The sequence below is a fragment of the Hibiscus syriacus genome, unplaced genomic scaffold (genome assembly GCF_006381635.1).
Source record: "Hibiscus syriacus cultivar Baekdansim isolate YM2019G1 unplaced genomic scaffold, ASM638163v2 tig00111659_pilon, whole genome shotgun sequence".
NCBI classification, from domain to species: domain Eukaryota; kingdom Viridiplantae; phylum Streptophyta; class Magnoliopsida; order Malvales; family Malvaceae; genus Hibiscus; species Hibiscus syriacus.
The window spans coordinates 539,052-555,036 of record NW_024063149.1 but is presented as its reverse complement, the minus strand read 5'-3'; the positions used below and the strand labels follow the sequence as shown (position 1 = coordinate 555,036).

The following is a 15,985-nucleotide window of genomic DNA, read 5'->3' as shown; positions in this document are numbered from 1 at the left end:
ATGGAGTTGGTAAGACCAAACGGCATCACAAGGAACACATAGTGACATACCTCATCTTAAACGTCATCTTTGCTATGTCGGCATCCTTGACCTTTAGCTGGTAGTACCCAAACCTTAAGTCTATCTTGGAGAACACACATACTCCCTTAAGCTGGTTGAAGAGATCACTGATTCTTTGGAAGGGATAACAATTCTTGATGGTTAACTTATTCAGCTAACGATAATCGATACACAACCTCAACTTGTCTTTTTTTCATAAAAAGGGCTGGCTAAGGAGCAATACCTGGTCGGGTGAAGCCCTTCTCTAACAACTCTTGGAGTTGGACTTTTAACTCTTTGATCTTCATTGGTGCCATGCGATAGGGAGTAATGGACACAGGAGCGAAACTCGACAACACCTCAATGCCAAATTCTAGCTCTCAGTCTTAGTGTAATCCTATTAACTCCGTCGGGAACACGTCTGGAAAGTCTCAAATAGTTCAGATATCTCCAAGTGTCAGAACTGTAATTCAGGTGTCGACCACATGTGTAATATCCCGAATTTTGGACTAGTGACTGGAATGTAAAAATTTCAAAGTTTAGGACTAAATGAAGTTGTAAAAGTTTAGGGATTAAAAATATAAATTTTTAAAAATTATATATTTGGTATTTAAATAAGTAGTTCAAACCAATATAATTATTTTAGTAGGTTTCATATTTTTAATCTGGAGTTTGTATAAAAGCCTATTAAAGGATGAAGATCAGTATAATAATCAGATAACCAGATCGAATAGAAAGTCTGCAAAAGTTTGAAGGAAGGTAGTTTTGGGTTAGAAAAATTATATGAATATTTTTAATTAGAGAAATTTAAGTTGGATTGGTGGAATGTGGTGAGAATTGTACTATAAAATGGAATAGTGCAATTTAGTGACTAAATTGAAATTTTAGAAAATTGGAGGGTTAAAAGAAATTTTGAGAGATGAGATTTTCCTGGTTAATTAATAATATTAAAATAGAGATGAAGGAGTGACATGGAGGTAAAAATAAGAGTTCATTAATAGCAATTTGGGTCTTTGGCCCAAAATGAATAAAAAATTTATTTTATTAGCTTTAAAAGTCAAATTGGGGAGATTTTTCTTAAGAATTTTTGTGGGATTTTCTCTTCTTCTCCACCAGGCTTTCAAAACCCATAGTCAAGGCGAGACAAATTTTTTCTTCCATTTGTTTTATCAAATTTAGTGAGTTTTGAGACTAAATCATGAAATAAAAAAAATCACCTACACTATTTTCTATACAAGATGATGCAATTAATTCTTGGTTTCATGCTTGAATGGTGGTAGTGGGTTATTTATGTAGATGAAAGGGAAACTTGAAATCAAAGAAATTTATCGAATTAAAGTTAGAAATGGGTGTTAGGAGTGTTGTAGAATAATATATCAATATGAAATTGGGTTGATTTTTTTTAGAAATAATAGTGAAGTGTTCAGCCATAAACTTGGGGAGTGAGAAATTGGTTGAATTTGATTGAATTTGGTTTTTGAATTTATGGAAATTAATTGGAAATGGTATGTTGATGACTAAATTGTGATTGGATTAAATAGGAAACTATTAGGTTAGGAATTTCAAAGTATTTGGTCATGGTTGAGTTTTAAAGTTTAGATTGTTAATTGTAAAGTTGAAAATTTGAACTTTAAATCTAGGTGTGGTTACTGCCAATTTGTATTTCTTTTAAAAAATATATGTATATATAAGATATAAATTGCACGATTGGCATGTTGGTTTTTTTTTCAATTAAAAATTTGGAGTTGTTGGGCGTGAATTAGGTACTGGGAACATGTCTAGTGGAGCACCAATTTTTGTGTTAGGTTGGTGATGATTGAAATGGATTAAAGTAATGTTAAGGGACTAGTTTGAGCAATTTAATAAATTATGTGTTTGATATTAAAGAAAAGTGGAATGGTGGTTAAAGGTGAAGTTTTGAAATGTTAAGTGAATTCTTGTGATAATTGATAATTTAAGGGATTTGAAAGGTTATCTTATTAGAGTTAAAGTTAGTTTCAATTGATGAAGGAACATTAGTATCGAAATTGCGATGATGGCAATTGTTTTAGAATGTTATTCGAACTCGAGTTTATTATTAGTAGTTAAAAATACTAATTCATGTTCGAAATTGTTATGTCGGAATAATCGACATTTGTGTAGATCACATTCGTTCTCAAGTTCAAAGCGAGATAAAGGAAATGATAAAGTTCAAGAGTAAATTGATAGTATCAATAAAGCGTAGTGAGGCAACAAGTGAATGCAACTAACTTTTTAACGAAACAATACGAGGAAGACTTGCGATGAGTCAACTTCGATCATTTTTATTTACATGGTTTTTTTAAGTAGTAATTGAGTATAGATTTTATCAAATTGTTTTATTTTACAGTGTATGATTATTTTGGGTATGAACTGCCCAATATTGTATCTATGAAATTTATTTTATTTATATATATGAATGCTTTTATATGTGAAATTGTACATGATTTTAAGGAAGCCCATTGTATAAGAGTGAGAGTTAATGGTATAATTGGCATGCCAAGAGGTGGAGTGAACAAGTACGAACTTACGAGCTACACCAGTATAGATTTATCATATGACTCGTGTGCCTTAGTGGTATTGAGGTGAAGTAATCTAGTACAATCTACATGAAATTTTATATGCTATATGATATGATATTGTTACTCATATGACTCGTGTACCTTAATGGTGTCGAGGTGGAGTAACCTGACACTGTTACTCATATGACTCGTGTACCACTATGGTACCGAGGAGGAGTAACCTGACACTGTTACTCATATGACTCATGTACCTTAGATTTCTCATGATAGTAAAGTGGGCAACAATATGAATTAAAATAGAAAAGTACCGATTTAATACATAGTTTAAAGTAAAGGATTTTAATAATTGTTTTCTACTTTTATTTTGTTCATGATTTATTTAATTAATGTTTTTATATACAAATGTTTATTTATATGTCGTTTATTTTATAAGTTAACTCAATAAGTGGAATACTTAGCGTGTGATTAGTTCACACGTAGGAAAAATGAAGTCAACAGAGTAGAGAGTCAGGCGAGGCATCCTACATTCTGGAAGTCCAGTTCAGACATCCATAATCAGTACAACATCTTTATGATGTTTTTGATATTCACAGTTGGCATGTACATACTTTTTTTATGATGCTCTGATTCGAATATGTCTGAACTCTTTTGATCATTTAATGAATGGATAGTATTTTGCACATTTTAAATTATAGTTTTTAAATGCAATGAATTATTTTTAATGTATATTTTAAATGAAACAAAATTTTACCAATTTTTAAATAGTATATGTTGTATATGATTGATGTGGCACTTCTACCTCGTATATGGGACTGTATAAAGGATACGAGTGTTACATTTATTGGTATCAGAGTTGCAGGTTTAGTTGATTCTCAGCCTAAACCAAAGTTACAAGTTGTTTAAAGTTTGTACATACCACTAGGATATCAAAGACTACTGATATGGTGTTTATACATGGATGTCGCTCCTTACTAATCTAAGTATATTTTGTGCGTAGCAATGTATAAATCAAAAACATCTAGGAGAGAGACTGGGTAGCAAGAGGTCCTAGAGGGTGCTAGTGGTATTTACGAGGTACGTACTGAACCTCCTGCTCAGTCAGAATAGTAGGGAGCTACGACACCCCATGGAGCACCTGTACCTGATCAGGGAATGTTTCTGCAAGCATTAGAGGCTATCTTGCAATGTTATCATTCTGCTCATTCCCCTGCTCCTCAAGCTTCTCGAATGTTGATAGCAAAGGAATTAAAGAGTTTAGGTGCATATGAGTTTAAAGGAGAAGCTGAAGAGGATCTCGTAGTGGCGGATTTATGGTTACATGATGTGAGGGTGATGTTAGATGGATTTCATTACTCGGATCAACAAAGGTTGGATGAAGTGGTTTCTCTATTGCGGGGTCCAATCAGGATATGGTGGACAAACACCACGATGCATTTTCCTCCAGAATAGGTGACGTGGCAATTTTTTGGAGGAATTAAATAACAAGTATATTGAGTTAATCGATCGACGAAATAGCCAAGAAGGGGTGAATTGGCAATAAAAATTTTGATGGAAGCTTTTACAGAAAATATAAATAATTGCACAGCGATTTAGAGTGGTTCATCTACGTCCACTACATTAGCTATCCACACTAAGGATTTTCCAACAAATTCACTAATTTGTTCTTTCATTTAAGGACAAAGGGTAACCTTACAACTCCCTCAAGAATTATACCCTAAATTCTTTAGAACACTTTCTCCCAAAGAGAAATACACAAATTTACAAACTTACAGAAAAACCTCACAATGTAAGATGTTTGCACAATTCTATAACAAAGAAAGAACACTAAAAAATGAATACAATTGAGCACAATAAGTGTTCTTGAAAGCAAAATGAATATTGAATGAAAATTTGGCTTGAAATGCTCAAACTTGAGGTTTGATGCTTTCTCTTTGATTCTCTAACTTCTCTTTTTAATTGTTGTTGATCAATAGCTCCTAAGCTTGTTTAAATACATCTTGAATCACTTCCGAACGTTGGGGATCGTTGGGGATCATTGGTGAAGCCAATAGAGTCGTTATTGTGTGAAAATAATTAAATAAAATAGTTAGGAGCGTATGTGCATCGATGCATAGCCAAGGTGCATCGGTACACTATGTGTAAAATTCAAATATTTTGACTGTTATAAGACTTAGTGCATCGGTACACTAGGGGTGCATCAGTACACTAATTACGTTCGATGTTTTAAAGAGCCAGGGAGTGCATTGATGCATGAAAAACCCAGGGGTGCATCGATGCATGGTTTGTGCATCAGTACACAAAATGCATTTGATGTTTCAAAATATTCAAGAGTGCATCGATGCATGGCTTGTGCATCGGTACACAAAATGCATTCGAAATGGGTGTGCATCGATGCATCATGGAGTACATCGGTACAACCCTTTGGAAAATTAATTTTTGGCTCGATTTTGGTTCGAAATACTTTGTAAAATTATTTCAAAAATATTTTAAGTTAAAAACACAATTTTACACTTTAGTAAGGATTAAAATTGATTTTTGAAAAACTTGGAGTAATGTTTTGATATTCAAATAATTGAATCGAATGTACATTAAAAATGATTTATAAAATCTTAAAATTCAATAACACTTAATTTTTACATCGAAACTTCAAAATGTTTTCAACAAAGTATATTGGCATCTAGATCATAGGAGAAATGAAGCAACAATTCTTAAATTTGAAGCAAGGCAATCGATGTGTTTATGAGTTTGGGGTTGAATTTAACCAGTTAATTCGATTTGACTCAGAATTGATCCCTATTGAGAAGGACTGGTGTGAGTGGTTTATTGAGGGATTGCGTCCGAGGTTGAAAGAGTTTATGTTGGTGTTGTAGATGCCTACATTTCAAAAAATAGTAAACCGAGTTAAAATCCTAAAACGTGCACAAAATAAGAAGTTTACAGAGTAGAGGTTACAGTCATCCAAGAGATCGGGTCATTTTCAGTTATCTCTCAGTCCAAAAGGGGTCAAGGTTATAGTTTCAGACCTCAGAGTTAATCAGAGGGTGTTTCTTTTAGTCCTAAACGACCCAATGTTAGTAGAGGCAAATGGTCACAGTCAACTGCTTCAGGTGCTAGTTGATCAGCTCAGAAGGAATTTCGACTATATAATGTTTATGGTTGATCTCATTCTGGAGTGTGTCGAGTGGTTACTGGTGCATATTTTCATTGTGGTGAGATTGTCCATTTTATGAAAGATTATACGTTGGCGACTGTGGGAGCATCCCAAACAGAGCGATTTGTTGTTGTTTCTCAAAGACACCAAGGTAGAGGCCGAGAAAGAGGATTATTTGAGTTTGGTCCATAGTCATAGATGCATACCACAGCTAGAGTTTATAATATCAAGATCACTGAAGACAAAGATGATCTGGAGGTGATAGCAGGTACATTTTATCTTTATGGTGCGCCTGTTTTTGTTTTAATAGATAATGGTTCTTTACTTTTTTATATTATTACAAAGCTAATTAGAGAATGAGGGATCCAACTAGAACCTATTTCTTATGATATATTAGCGATAAATCCATTGGGTCAGAATGTGAGGTTTACTAGATTGTGTCAAAGTTGTCTGATAGAAATTCAAGGAATTGAATTTCCGAGGAACTTATTGGAGCTACCTTTTGAGAAGTTTAAAATTATTTTAGGTATGGTTTGGTTATCAACTTACCATGCCATGGTAGATTGTCATTTAAAGTGAGTGATATTAAGAAATTCGAGAGGATCAGAGGTGATAGTAGTCGGGGAAAGGATGAATCCCTTATCCAATGTGGTATTAGCTATTGCTGCTAAGAAGTTACTACTACATGGGTGTCAGACGTTTTTAGACAACGTGTTGGATACTCGAACTTATGAAGTAAGATTGGTTGATATTCCAACTGTTATAGAGTAGCTGGATGTTTTCCCAGATTAATTTCTAGGATTACCTCCCGATAGAGAGGTAGAGTTCATGATTGAAGTATTAATTGGTACTACGCCAATATCGATGGCTCCATATAGGATGACACCAACATAAATTAGGGAATTAAAGGCCCAATTGAAATAATATTTGGACAGAGGATTTATCAGACCGAGTGTGTCACCTTGGGGAGCACCGGTGCTATTTGTAGAGAAAAATGATGGATCGATGTGATTATGCATAGATTATCAGCAATTAAACAAGGTGATGGTGAAGTACAAGTATCCTCTTCTGAGGATTGATGACTTGTTTGACCAGTTAAAATGTGTAGTAGTGTTTTAGAATATTGATCTTCTATCGAGATACCATCAACTGAAGATTAAAGAAGAGGGCATTCTAAAGATAGCATTTCAGACTTAGTATAGACACTACGAGTTCGTGGTAATGCCTTTTGGGTTAACAAATGCTCCAACAACCTATATGGATCTTATAAATTGAGTATTCCATCCATATTTAGATCAATTAATTATTGTGTTTATCGATGATATTCTGGTTTACTTGAAGACCAAAGAAGAGCATGATGCCCATCTGCGCATTATTCTTTAGAAACTTCGAGAAAAGAAATTGTATGCTAAGTTATCAAAATGTACATTTTGGTTTTATAAAGTTGCATTTCTCGGGCATGTGGTGTCTGTAAAGGGATTCAAGTGGATCCTCAGAAAATTAAAGCTATAATGGAATGGAAAGTATCAAAGAATGTATCTAAGCTCCGAAGTTTCTTGGCTGGATACTATCGAAGGTTTGTAAAGGATTTTTCGATGATCGTCTCTCCATTTACAAAGCTATTAAGGAAATATGTGTCTTTTGTTTGGACCGAGAAGTGCCAAGAAAGTTTCAAGACTTTGAAGAAGGTTTTGACAGAGGCTCATGTACTTGTACAACCAGAATCGGGATAAGACTATATGGTGTATAGCGACGCATCTCATAATTGTTTGGGGTGTGTTCTAATGCAAGTTGGATAAGTGGTAGCATACCCCTTGAGACAACACAAGTCGTATGAAAGAAATTACCCGACACATGATCTTAAGTTGGTAGCGGTGGTATTTGCACTAAAGATTTGGCGCCATTATTTGTATAGTTAATGGTGTTATATTTACACCAATCATAAAAAATGTAAAATACTTGTTGACTCAAAAGGAGTTGAACTTGAGAAAGAGGAAATGGATTGAGCTACTCAAGAACTAGGATGTGATCATAGATTACCATCCAGGTAAGGTAAATATGGTTGCTGATGCACTTAGCCAAAAGACTTTTTCAGCTTTGCGTTCCTTTAATGCTGATTATCTTGGATGGAAGATGGTGCCTTAGTTGTTGAACTAAGAATAAAGCCTATTTTATTGGAGTGGACTAAAGTGCTACAAATAAAAGATGAAAAGTGCTTATCGAGAATGGAGCAAGTAGAAAAAGGAGAAACAAAGGATTTTTGAAGTAAAATCTGATGGGTGCTTATACTATCAAGGTAGAATATATATTCCAAATGATGAGGAATTGAAGAAAGAACTTCTTTTCGAGGCACATTTTAGTCCGTTGACTATGCTTCCAATAAGATGTATCAAGACTTGAAAAGTCGATATTGGTGGCATGGTATGAAAATGTCTATTATAGAGTTTTTCGCAAAGTGCTTAACGTGTCAACAGGTAAAAGCTGAGTATTAGGTGCCATCGGGATTGCTACATCCGATCTCTATTCCTCGGTGGAAGTAGAAATGAGTTATGGTGTATTTCATAAGGGGCTACCATTAACACCGAGTAAAAAGGACTCAATTTGGATGATAGTTGATAGATTGACCAAAATAACACATTTCATTATAGTTCGAACTGACTACTCGATAGACAAGTATGCAGAGCTATACATCAAAGAGATAGTTTGATTGCATGGAGTGAAAGCTTCAATTGTATCAGATAGAGATCCAAGGTAGTTTCAAGGTTTTGGAACTCTTTGTATGAAGCCTTGGGTACTCAATTGAATTTTAGCACAACTTTTCATCTGCAAATAGATGGTCAGTCTGAACAGACTATCCAAGTTCTAGAAGATATGTTAAGCGCATGTGTGATTGAGTTTAAAGTATCATGGGAGAAATACTTGCCTTTAGCATAATATGCTTACAATAATAGTTATCAAGCAAGTATCAAGATGGCGCCCTACGAAGATTTATATGGAAGAAAGTACAGGGCATCGTTAAATTTGTTTGAGTTAAAAGATAGAGATATAATTGGCCCAGATATAATCAAGGATGTAGAAGAAAAAGTGAATATTATTCAGGATAACCTCATGATAGCTTTAGATCGACAAAAGTCCTATGCAGATTTGAAGAGAGAGGGAATAGAATACCAAGTGGCGATAAAGTATTTCTTAAGGTGTCACCTTGGAAGAAGATTCTACGATTTGACAGAAAAGGAAAATTAAGTCCAACATTTATTGGGCCATATGATATTGTGAGAAGAGTGGTTATGGTAGCTTATCAGTTGGTTTTGCCTCCGAAAATGGACAAGATTCATAATGTTTTTCATGTATCAATGCTTTGAAGATATCGATTGGATCCTTCACACGTCATCACATCGGAGGAAATAGAGATTCAGCCGGATTTGACCTATAAGGAAGAAACAATGAAGATTTTGGTACATGAAGTCAAAGAACTACGGAACCAGATGATTCCACTGGTTAAGGTCCTTTTGCGCAATCATAAAGTAGATAAAGCTACTTGGGAACACGAAGGGGATATAAGAAAGCAGTTTCCTCACATGTTTGGAGCAGAAGATAACTGAAAGTTCGAGGAAAAATTTTCAAAAGGGGGGAGAATTGTAATATCCTGAATTTTGGACTAGTGACTGGAATGTAAAAATTTAAAAGCTTAGGACTAAAGTGTAAAGTTGTAAATTGTAAGACCTATAAATATAAATTTTTAAAAGTTATATCTTGGGCTGTAAATAAGTTGTTCATCCCAAGATAATTATTTTAGTAGGTTTTAAATTTTTAATCTGGAGTTTGCATAAAAGTCTATTAAAGGATGAAGATCAATATAATACTCAAATAAACGGATCGAATAGTAAGTCTACAATAAATTTGAAGGAAGGTAGTTTTGGGTTAGAAAAATTATATGGATAGTTTTAATTAGTGGAATTTAAGTTGGATTGGTGGAATTTTGTGAGAATTGCACTATAAAGTGGAATACTGCAATTTAGTGACTAAATTGAAATTTTAGAAAATTTGAGGTTTAAAAAGAAAAATTGAGGGATGATATTTTTATGGTTAATTAATAATATTAAAATAGAGATGAAGGAGTGGCATGGAGGTAAAAATGGGAATTCATTAATGGCAATTTTGGTTTTTGGCCCAAAATGAATAAAAAATTATTTTATTAGTTTTAAAAGTCAAATTGCGGAGATTTTTCTTAAGAATTTTCGTGAGATTTTCTCTTATTCTCCAGTAGGCTGCCAAACCCACAGTCATGGTGAGCCAACTTTTTCTTCCATTTTTGATAAAATTTAGTGAGTTTTGGGACTAAATCGTGAAATAAGAAATTCACCTACACTATTTTCTCTACAAGAGGGTATAATTAATTCTTGGTTTCATGCTTGAATGGTGTAGTGGGTGATTTATGTGGATGAAGGGGAGACTTGAATTCAAAGAAATTTATTGAATTGAAGTTAGAAATGAGTGTTAGGAGTATTGTAGAATAATATATCAATATTATTCTCCGTTAGTGAGAGAGGTGGGTGAAAGCTCAAAGGCCAAGAACAAGGAGAAGTTGGCACTTGGATGATCTTGGGAGCACTTTCCATCAACTAGTGTTGAGGTAACGCATAACTAACTTACCTATACCGCATGTAGACCATTAGGTTGTGTTATGCTCGCTTTTGTTTATTAGTACAAATATGGGTCACAATGCTTTTTGAGGAAAATGAGTTGTTTGATGTTCATGTTGTTTAGGAATGACTAATAATGATGCTATAAACTCCCATAAAGCTTAAAATGTTCAAGAGTCTTAGAGAGGCTTATGAGGGGGTGTTGGGAAACCATTTTAATGCCTAAACAAGGTATTTTTAGGCAGTGGTATCAGTACAAGAGAAACAATATCGATATTGCTCTTCGTATAACCTTAAAGAAAGAAGTTCTAGGCTAGTAGTATTGATACTCCTTCATTGGGTATTGGTACTTCAAGGTGAGTATTGATACTAGTGGTAAAGTATCGATACTGTAGACACTTTACAAATTCAAATAGTCAATTTTGGTATCGGTATTCATGGGAGTAGCGATACCAAGGTAAAGTATCAATATTGAAAGCTTAGTGTTGATATTTTTAGCGATAATCCATTGCAGTATCGATATTTTTAAAAGCCAGTATCGATACTGTTGGGCCTAGTATCGATACCCTCATCCTGGTTTGGGTAGAGAACTTAACTTGTCTCAGGTACTTAGAAATGGGGTTAAAGAGTCATTGAGACTTCTCTAATAAGACTATAAGTGAGAAAATTAATAATAATCATTATAACAAGAACGATATATTATTGTGACATGAGACTAGACTTTGTTGATACTCGGGAAATGACGAGGACACCTGAGTCACTTGAGTTTATGCATGTTCGATTTATTATTGAGAATAGAGATATCTGAATTTTCTCTTATCAACGGTAAGGCACTTTAGTATCAATGCAATCGCAATTCAGTAACAGTGTTGAGGCACTTTAGTATTAGTACTAAGGCATTTTTGTTATGCGATGGAAGGCCATAATATGCTTGTGTACTCGAACGTTGTGTTTATGTTGATACTTTATTATGACCTATGTTGATGCATTTTGTTGCAGCATGACCTAACTTGCTAGCATTCATGGCTAATGGATGCATGTAGTATAGTAGAGTTATTTATGTGGCACTAAGCTCATAGCTCAGCGTTCATAATTATTTCCATTTACAGGTCAGTTGGTGTCAGTCTGAGACCTTATCGTCAGATAGTGAAAATCCATATATCATCAAGCTGGAGAGTATGTATTGTTATTTTAGTGGGCATGTATTTCATAGACTATTGTGTGTAATTTGAGTCATAACTCTTTTGATAACTTGTATGTATTTGAGATTTAATTTTGGGAGCTCCTCCGTTTTTAAACTTAATTATTTTGTCTATTTCATTACTCCAATGGATGTTTTAATTTACGAAATTGAAACGTTTTAAAAGGAACTTTTTGAGTTAGTCACTTTGGTGGTCTCGTGTAATATCCAAACCCTCCATACTCGGGTCGGATCAGATTTGGGTGTTACAAACTTATTTAAGATACCAAATGAAACAAAAAATACTTTTTTTTAATTCGAATATATCAAAAATGAGTTAGAAATCCCTAGCTTCTTAAACCCCCATGAAACCCCCATCTACGACCATTATGGCCAAACCTTGAGATTGAGAACTTAAATAAAAGCTTGGAGTGAGGATATTATGATTCTTACCTTGAAAATTTCGTACTAAGCTTGATGGTCTACCAAGTTTTCACCTTTACTCTAGCTTGGGGAAAGAAAAACTATGGAATTGGAGATGAAGAAGGTAGGAGACATGGAACAATGAAAATGAGTAAAAAAGAGGGGAATGGGTAAGCATAATGCATCATCCTCATTAAAACCAAATCAGCTTTTGAATTATACAATGACATAATAGCCCTTTTGGTCATTCCTCTTCCATTTAAATATCAATAATACCCATCTTCCTATCATTTGGGCCTAACTCAAGCCCAAATCCATCCTTGATTTGGTCCAAGCTTTTCAATATGTCTAGTGGGCTTATTTAAATCTTCTCAGATTTGCTCGAAACTAATATGGATTTGGGGCGTTACAGTAATAATATTAAATACTATTATTAGATAACTTGTTTATTAAGTTTTGGTTGAAATTAAATTCCTTATCAGATAAGGGATATGATTTAAATTGTTATTTAATTTAAAAGGAATTTTAAATTTATAATAATTAAATTAGTTAATTTAAAAACAATGGATTTAACCTAACCCTAGGCAAGTCATACATATAGATATTATATGCATGAGGGTAAGTATAATCACTCTCTACAGTCGTTCAAAACAAAAACAACAAAAAAATTGTTTTTGAGAAAAAATATTAGAACTAGCATTCTATAACCATTCATCGTTCGTTCGCATGTGAATACCTATAGAGGATGGTCATCTTTCAGAAAGACAACACCTTTAAAGATTGAAAGAACTTCAGAGAAAACATAGAAGGATTTTCGAACCAACGATTAAGGTAATCTCATGATTGTTCTTTACTGTAATTAGTATGATATTCATAACATCCAAGGTTAATTCGAGAAAATTTAAAATTTTCTACTGTGTATTGTTTCGATTATGATCGAATTTTTGCCTCGAACCTTTCACAGTAGTCTGTCATGCAGTCTTTTGATGGATGGTTCTCTGCTAATAGTCCTTCCCATGGTAGTCCTCCATCAGACAATCCTACGTTGAGCATTCCTCCGTCGAGCAATCCAATATTCATTCCTAAATATTTTGAGTACAAGGTAGGGTTGGTAGATTTTAATCGCGACACTTAAGATTTGATTTATTAGAGCATGTTTTATAATACACCTAATATACACAAATTCAACACACAAAGCATTATGTCATGAAAAACATGAAGGGAAGAGTAGAAGTGTACTACCTTGCTCAAAACCTTAAAAGCCAACTCCTTTTTCCAACCAAAAAATATTTTCTCCTTTTCTTTTGCTCTAAAGAGCTCCTCAACCTCTCTCACTTTGATCAAAAATTAAAGTGAGTTAAATTTATGTATAGAACAGAAGAAAGAGAGAAACAGATCTTGACGTAGAAATGTGATTACAAATCCCTTAGTCAACCCTCATCAAAATCTTACAAAAGTTTTAATCTTTTCCGACTATGGTTGAAAATGATCTTACCTTCTGTGAACCTAGATGAAATTTTTTTCATAAGCAAGAACAGAGCCAAAATTAAATATTGATAGAGGCCGAAATATTAGACTATTTAAGAAAAATATAAAGACTTATTAGGTATTTAAACTCAAAATTCAACATGAATCAAGCGACCTTAGTGATTAAGGGATTGTTGTTATCATTGAGGTCCTGAGTTCAAGTACTTTTGTAGGGGTATGAGCATTCATTGTCAAATAATTGAAATTTTTTTGAACATATATTACCTTGTATTCAACCTAAATTAAAAAAAAAACTCAAAACTCAAAAGACAATTTCTAATTTGTTTAATATTTAAACTTCAATGACTTAAATTATAATTAGACAAAAATTTGAGAACACATACTTATCATTCTTTAGTTCAACCCCTACTTGATTAAATATTTAACAAATTTTTATATCTTTTAAATTTAAATATTTATTTTTACATGAACTAAAATACTATTAAACCAAAATTATATCGAATATATAAATTTTAGCAGGGGCCGAGCCCCCCTTGGACACTAAGGGGGTTTCGTCCCTGTTCATAAGGATAATATCTTATGCACGTCTCAAATTATTTATCTTATATCCCGATTCATCTATTTGTACAATAATATCCACCATATATAAAATATCAATCTCATCTCACAAATAATTTTTAGAGAATAAAAAAGATAAGGTGGAATGGGTTGATTTTTTAATTGTATGTCTAATTATTATGGAAGATTATTCTCTTTAGATGTATTGAGTTTGAATAGCTACGTCTGTAAGGTGTGTGTACATTGTCAATAAGTTAAGAAAATTATGAACTGATATTACATTGTAATCATGGTAGACTATTAAAAAAATTCAATTAGTTTCATATACATATATATTCATTCTAAAATGAGACAATATTATAAAGGTTGTCAAAAGCATAATTCCAGAGATAGACACCTTTTCTTGTTACGGTAATGTGAAGAATCTTGGAATCGTTGAACTTCAAACCCAAGCTCCATCTCCACTTATCTACAAAATCTCTAGCATTTTCCCAAGCCCATTGCATCAAAATTTCAAAAGCTTAACTTTCGATCATCTAATTCATTCATTGTTGCAGCTTTCAAACTTGTTAAATTACAGCATGTCAAGAGTCCCCGACCCACTTATCATCGGGAGAGTCATACGAGAGGTGGTAGACATTTTCTCCCCCACCGTCAAAATGACAGTAACTTACAACTCCAACAAACAAGTTGCCAATGTTCACGAGCTCATGCCTGCCGTCATCGCCGCGAGACCTTGGGTTGAGATCAGCGGCGACGATATGAGAACTTGTTACACTTTAGTAAGTCTTTTGCATTCAATACAATATTAGTGTCTGTCATCTTGTAAAGTGCAATGAATTCTTATTGATTTCCCTTTTGTGTACCCTTTGGAAGATCATGATTGATCCTGATGCTCCAAGCCCTAGTGATCCCTACTTGAGAGAACATTTGCACTGGTTCGTATATTTAAAATTTTGTTTTATATTCGAATTTAAACCCTACATTTTTGTTCGACATGTAACCTGTAGTTTCTGAAATGTAAAATGGCAGGATGGTTACGGACATTCCGGGTACTACTGATGATTCATTCGGTAAGTTTACTTTAATATAAAATTATGCATCTGTCTCTACTGAAGGCTAATATTAGCAATGTAATGAATGGATTATGAATACGGAGGGAAGTTGTTGCCTACGAGACTCCGAAACCAACAATAGGGATCCATAGGTACGTGTTCATTTTGTTCAAACAGAGTGGGAGACAAACGGTGAGGCCACCATCTTCAAGGGATTACTTCAACACCAGGAGGTTCTCCGCCGACAATGGCCTGGGACTTCAGGTGGCTGCTGTGTACTTCAATGCCCAGAGAGAAACTGCTGCAAGATCAAGAAGATGACTCTGCCACTCTCCATTATCATAATACTAATCATTAAATAAGTAATGGAGAACAGGATATTTACGGTTTCATACGTAGGGTAATCTTGTACTGCTTTTGTTTCAATCTATATGCAATCATGATGGACCTGTATTCTTAAAAATTTCAAATTTTTATATAATTTAAGTTTTTTTTAATATTTTAATTTCATCTCTCATAAAATATTATAATTTCAAATTCTACAATTTTTAATATATTTCCAAAAAGTTTACACGCGTGACTTAAAATTTTGTATTTATTTTTATATCTATCGTGTTTAGTGTTTTGGTTCTTTTCGTGGACCCATTTTCCCTAGGCAAAATCATCCAATAAGTAAATTGGAAAAAAGATTTTCTCACCTGCTGAGTTACTCAAAATATTATTTTAAAATAGAATATGTAAATCGAATAAGCCAGACGGACGATAAAATGTTTTTTTTTTTTAGAAAAAGATCAAATGATACGATGTATTCTCGAAAGGTGGTCGAACGATATGACATCTTTTCAAAAGACAATCAATTTTTTAAATTTTATGCATGTAAAAGATATCATGTTGTCTGATCGTCTCTT

At 33.6% G+C, this 15,985-nt stretch overlaps 2 protein-coding genes across 2 annotated transcripts; both read left to right on the top strand.

Annotated features, from left to right (window-relative positions):
• Positions 1-8,700: 8,700 nt before the first annotated feature.
• LOC120167010 lies at positions 8,701-9,332 on the top strand. The gene is made up of 2 exons (XM_039176151.1): positions 8,701-8,912; positions 9,095-9,332. The coding sequence occupies exons 1-2, from the start codon at positions 8,701-8,703 to the stop codon at positions 9,330-9,332; spliced, it is 450 nt and encodes a 149-aa protein (XP_039032082.1).
• Positions 9,333-14,577: 5,245 nt separating this feature from the next.
• On the top strand, positions 14,578-15,446 carry LOC120166991 (CEN-like protein 1). Its single transcript, XM_039176138.1, has 4 exons — positions 14,578-14,804; positions 14,899-14,960; positions 15,055-15,099; positions 15,182-15,446. Exons 1-4 carry the CDS (start codon positions 14,604-14,606, stop codon positions 15,396-15,398), a joined length of 525 nt encoding a protein of 174 aa, XP_039032069.1. The 5' UTR covers positions 14,578-14,603; the 3' UTR covers positions 15,399-15,446.
• Positions 15,447-15,985: the final 539 nt, after the last annotated feature.